This window comes from Myotis davidii, unplaced genomic scaffold (assembly GCF_000327345.1).
Source record: "Myotis davidii unplaced genomic scaffold, ASM32734v1 scaffold329, whole genome shotgun sequence".
NCBI lineage: Eukaryota > Metazoa > Chordata > Mammalia > Chiroptera > Vespertilionidae > Myotis > Myotis davidii.
Genome location: NW_006300374.1, coordinates 2,671,376 through 2,677,502, shown reverse-complemented (window position 1 = coordinate 2,677,502; position 6,127 = coordinate 2,671,376). Strand labels below are relative to the sequence as shown.

The 6,127-nt window shown below is 41.8% G+C and overlaps 1 protein-coding gene across 1 annotated transcript in view; it reads right to left on the bottom strand.

Annotated features, from left to right (window-relative positions):
• Window positions 1–6,127, bottom strand: part of KIAA1549 (KIAA1549 ortholog) — a gene marked incomplete at its 5' end in the record, with an annotated part of 130,572 nt that overhangs the window by 9,249 nt on the left and 115,196 nt on the right. Inside the window, one exon of the mRNA XM_015572666.1 lies at window positions 4,594–4,751. Within this exon, the coding sequence (XP_015428152.1) occupies window positions 4,594–4,751 (158 nt within the window). The remainder of the gene's footprint in view (window positions 1–4,593; window positions 4,752–6,127) is intronic.

The following is a 6,127-nucleotide window of genomic DNA, read 5'->3' as shown; positions in this document are numbered from 1 at the left end:
TTCAGAGATTTCACAGAGGTAAGGGAGGGGCCCGCTCCATTTTCAAGTCTCCTCCTCGAATTGTCTAATTAACAGTCTCCCTTAATCAAATACATTACAAAAAAAACCCCAAAACAACACCAACAACGAACTCCTTCAAGGTTTCATTTGGATAGACAATAAAAACTAAAAGCTGAAGGTCAGAAAAAATTTCCAGGTTCCCATGAGAACAATATACACTATAGGTTCACTTGCCAGTTACTGAAGACATTGAAGATATTTTCATAACAGTATTAAAGTAATTGGGGCTATCAGTTCTGTTTGCCCAACAGACATCATTTGAGCGAATCTTGCAAAGAACACAAATGCAGCAGTGTCCTCCATCACAAAGATTCAGACAACTGCACAAGGAGACAAGAATACTTTTGTGTTAATACTGTGATGGTAGTTGATGTTATAGACATATTATGTATCTTGCTCTGTCCACTTAACACACAACACAGCTTCCCCTATGACTCAGCATGGGGCATCACACCCAGCAAGTCTGGGCTTGCATTCCAGCCCAGCCCCGGAAAACCCCGAGACCTTGGGCACCCGGTTATCACTCCTGCTGAGCCTCAATGCCTCACCTCTCAACTGGGATAAAAAGAAATCTACCTCATGGTGTTATTTCAAGAATTAAAAGACATAAAGTAGGTCAAGAACCAAACACATAGGAAGCAATCCGGAAATCTTAAATTTTCTTTTTCTGGCTCTTTCTGAGCTCTTCATTTTAAATAGCTATACAATTCGCTCACCAATGCCCTTATTACAGGGTATTTAGGGAGCTCACAATTGTTTGCTATTATGAATAATACTCTGATAAACACCTTTTGCACATATAGTTTTTTTCCAGTATTTTGGATTTCTTTGTGGAGGGGGAAAGAGCCTAGATTCCCAGAAGTGGAATTACCAAATCAAAAATTCATTAAGTCATTGCCAAGCTGTTTTCCAAAAGTTTAATGATTTACACAAACACCAGAAATAATGTAATAGTGGTTTTCATATGTTTACGTTTATATAGTACACACACATTTTTTGTGTGCATTTTCTTCCTGTACTTTGGCCATTTATCTTTCCTACCCTTTGAGGTTTGTCCATTTATCAATTTACATGAGCCATCCTCTATAATAAAAATACCTCTTGGTAATATCTGCTGTACATCTTCCCTAGGTACTATTATCCTTCTGTTTTTGGTCATTTTGAGACATATATACTGTATATATCCTATATAATAAAAGCCTAGTATGCAAACAGACCGAACAGTGTAACACTGGAACAACCAAACAACTGGTCGCTCTGATGTGTGCTGACCACCAGGGGGCGTGTATGGAACATGGTGGGTGTCAACCACGGTGGGATGGTGGAGCAGGTGAGCGGGGGGCACGAGACCAAGGCAGAGCACCAGTCGCTGTCATCAGGTGAGCCTCTGGTGGTTACTGAAAATTCTTTGCTCCTGTGCGCACCGCGATCCCGCCTGGCGCTCACGCCTGCTGCCAGTGCTGGCCTCGCCCACATCCGCAGCTGGTGCCGGTCCTGATCGCTCACCACCATCAGCAGGTGTGAGGGGTGGCTGCCAGCCCTGATCGCCTCCGAGGGCTTCCCCACCTCCCCCTGCTCCTGAGGGGCGATCGGGGCAGCAGCCACCACTTGCACTCACTGACGGCACCAGCACCAATCACACCCACTGCTGGTGCCGGCCCCAATAGCTCCGTGCCATCAATGGGTGGGAGTGGTGGCAGCAGGAGCAGGGCTGCTGGCAGACAGGAGGCTGGGGCTGTGACGGGGTGAGGAGGATGGATTGAGACCCACCCTTGTGCCTACCATAGCCTCACAGCCCACAGTTCCTTTCAAGGTGCAGGAATTTGTGCACTGGTCCCCTAGTATCTGTATATTTGACAATTTTATGTAATCAGAAAGGGAACTCTTCTAGTATATCTTAACATTTTTTCATTATAATTTTTTACACAATTTAATCTATTATTATAAATTATTAGAAAGTAACTTCCTCTTCAAATGTTTCATACATATAATTTCTATATTCTTGTAGATTAAAAATAAATGTCTGAATTTTGTTTGAAATCTGTGCAACAATTAATGGAAGAAACAAGACTAATTGCCAAGCACAGTCCCTGTCTGTGAAACCCTGTAGAATGTCAAGATATGTTACTTATTTAGGTGACAAAGTGACAGAAAATGCAAAATACAAGAACTGCCCAGGAGACCTTGAATAATTACCCACAATTATTGCAAATGTGTAACTGGCCTAAACCAGCTTATTGATGACATTACAAAGGTGTATATTCCCCAGAAAATGAGAAAACAGCAGAATACATCATTTAACATGTAATAGCCCCGCTTATTGAAGCTTCAGTCTTCAAAAAGGAGGGCAAAGAAATGAACAGGAAATACAGAGTGACTATGAGCCCCCGTAATAAAACGCAGCATGACGAGTGGGAACTTGGGCGGTTTTGCAGAGTATGCAGAGCTAGCTGTACAACGACCAGAAAGAGCTCAATTTGCTCATAGTCACTCTGCATACTCTGCTTTCAGGTCGACTACACAGATGCTTCAGGAACACTGAACAACATTCATAGTATCAACTGGTCACGAGATGATGTTTTTTGACATAATCCAGGAATCTGGCCCTGGTTGGTGTGGCTCAGTTGATTGGGCATCATCCTGTGCACCGAAAGGTCACCTGTTCGATTTCTGGTCAGGGCACATGCCCAGGTCTTGGGGTTGATCCCTTGTGGGGGCGTGTGGGAGGCAGCAAATCATGCTTTGCTCTTGCATCGATATTTCTCTCCCTCTCCCTTCCTCTCTCTTAAAAAAATCAATAAAATACATATATTTAAAAATAGTAATCTGTAATTCTGGGGTACAAGACTGGATCTCAGGTGAACTGGTGGGGCAAATTAGCTAGTGCCATGTAGGAGTCAGCTCAGCCTTGTTGAGTGCTGCTTGCCAACTACCAGCAGTGGCTCTTATTGTGAGTCTGCAGGGAGTCTCTTAACTGGTCCACTTCTCTTGACCAATTAGGGAACCAAGTGTAAGATTTGGCAGCATTTGAAAATCTGGGGACTTATAAGCTCTTAGGACAAATCCCTCAAGTGTCGAGCATTTCGTGAACTTAATGAGAATTTGTTCTGGATTCAAATATTAACACAAAACTCCTAGGAGACTTTAAGACAAATGTTTTTCTTTTCTTCTCAACTCACTTTCTGAAAATACGTTTATACTTTTTCTAGATGCAATTATTGAGGACACTCAATGCAGAAAACATTGTTTTTTCTTGCTTTACAAAAATTCTGAGAGCCTCTCATTCTGTTGAATTATGACATGCATCTCAAAAACTAAGTGATAGATTGTTAAAGTACAGGTGGTCAGAGCTCTTTTTCTAAAAAATGAAAGTGAATATATGAAACGATATTTAATCTCTAAATTTTAATTGTGGTCTAAGAAATATATCCTGTATCCTTAAAGATACTAAATATTATATTTTATAAGTAAACCAAATTATGCATAATGTTTCTCAAATAAACCAGTTATAATTTTGAAATTTTTTTAAACAAAAAATTTAACAAAATTTATTTTCGCTCTGGCTTCAAAATTTCCAGAAATTGGACACTCTGAACTATGGTCTTTTAAAAATATAAGCTGAGAGCTTTCATTTCCTGTGCAAAGATATTCTGGTATAGATTTTTATTTGAATTTCAACAGGTAATTAAAGGAAACCTAAATATTAAAAGTGAAGAAAAGCCATGTGCAAACACTTAAAAGTCTGATAATGAATTAGAAGACCACTTTAGAAAAAATAACCTTTCACTATTGAATTATCAAGTAAAGGGTTGCACTGGTTACCGACATACAAATGACACTAAAATAGTTCTTTTAATGAGGGCTGGAAAGAGGGGCAGAAAGGATGAAAACAGTTCCACATGGCCACCAGCTTCCTCCAGGCCACTTCTCTGGCAACAGGGAAGAGACAGCAGGACTCAGGCACAAAGGCAGAAAAAAACGACAAGAAAAATTTAAAAGGCAAAATGATCATATTAACAAAGGTAGAAGGGATAAAGGAAGGGAGGTGAGACTCAAGGAGCAATCAGTGGTTGTCCAAATAAGACAAAAATCTACTCCCAATCACTGTCCAGCAACTTTTAATTGCTTCTTAAAAGCTGAAAAAGTGCTCTCTTTAAAACAAATACCTGTTTTAATGCCATACAAGTGCTCAGAAATAGATCTTGCAGTTTAACCCTGAGAATTTTGAACTGTTTTCCCTGGAAGAAGCGTGCTGTGAATTCCATGCAAAGGGACACTTTTGAGACGCTGATTCAGGAAAGACGCACTAGACGTCAGTGATGGTATCTCAGCACCCCCTCTTTTCCCATCTCCTCTGCCCTACATCTCACCAGGATCACAGGGAAAGCAGCTCTGACCACAGATCACAGGGAAGAGGCTGCTGAACACTGGGGCACTGATTCCCTGGGCAGTCTAGAATGAACTCTGCCAGAATTTAGCCAGAAAACAAGCATCCTCTTACTTCAGAAATGCAAGCTAAATAGCCACATGTACCTGTGGTGCCCCCAACAGGCCGGGGCCGGGCTACCGATGGCATGTCCTCCGAGTAGATCCCTCGGGCAACAAACGGGGCTTCAGACGATGCCTGTGGCTGCTGGGGCTCGGGAGGCACCAGCTCCGAAGACTGCAGCACACCAGGGCCAAAACCGGGTCTGCAGGCAAAGCACACCAAGCATCAGGACCACACTGTACCCTGGCCCTGGTATTTGACCAGCTACACCCTCATCCCTACGGAAAAATAAGACCTATTTGTCTCCTGCCTTATTGCCCATCTCCTCTCCAGGGGGCAGAGACTTGTCCTCTGTGCTCACTGCCGGGGCTCCAGCCCTCAGATCACTGCCCAGAACAAGCAGATGCTTGAAAGGCATCTGTCAGATGATGGAAGGAGAGATGCTTCTGGTTTACAGATCAAGAGAAGGTGCAGCCACGTTCTAGAGCAGCCGTAGGCAAACTACGGCCCGCGGATCCGGCCCGTTTGAAGTGAATAAAACTAAAAAAAAAAAAAAGACCGTACCCTTTTATGTAATGATGTTTACTTTGAATTTATATTAGTTCACACAAACCCTCCATCCATGCTTTTGTTCCGGCCCTCCTGTCCAGTTTAAGAACCCATTGTGGCCCTCGAGTCAAAAAGTTTGCCCACCCCTGGCCTAGAGCCTGCTCAGCTCCAGCATCTGACTACACTGGTCATCTATTTGGGCTACACGTTAGCATAACCTGAGGGGCTTTTAAAGGCCCCCGTGCCCATGCGGTACCCTTGGCCAATTAAAACAGAATCTCTAGACAGGGGGCCCAGACACTGGTCTTAGCTTTTAAAGCGCCATTGATGATCATGAGGTTCATCAAGGCTGAAAAGCAGTGCTTGACAGCAATGGTTATTAAACTTACGTCCTCGGGATTCCTTTACACTCATAAAAAGTAGTGAGGGTTCCACTTTTATTTATGTGCACTACATCTATAGATATTTATTATATTTGGAATTAAAACAGAAAATTTTAAATACTTATATTTAGAATTCATTTAAAATATTAAACATATTACATGCTAACATTTTTCTTTAAATTAACAATATTTTCAAAACAATTTAGAGGAGTTTTACATCTTTTTCAAATTTCCTTAATAGAAGGCATATGGATTCTCATTCACTTTCTATTCAATCACTTGCCACAAATATGTAGTTGGAAAAGGGAGGGATATTTTAATAGCCTCTTCAGAAAATACTCAGAATAATATTTCAGCTGTTCTTCTTTGGTACCACATCAATACGCAAAAAGTTTCCTTAAGGGGTAGTGGCAAGGTGGCATCTGAATATCCGTGAACTCCTCACATTCTGTTACATGAAAACCCACTGGTCTGCCCTGGCCATTTTTTTTTAATTTTTATTTTTTAATTTTTTATTACAAAGGGTATTACATATGTGTCCATTTTTCCCCCCGCCCTAGACAGTCCCCTAGCCTCCCCTATCCCCCAGTGTCTTATGTCCATTGGTTATGCTTATATGCATGCATACAAGTCCTTTGGTTGATCT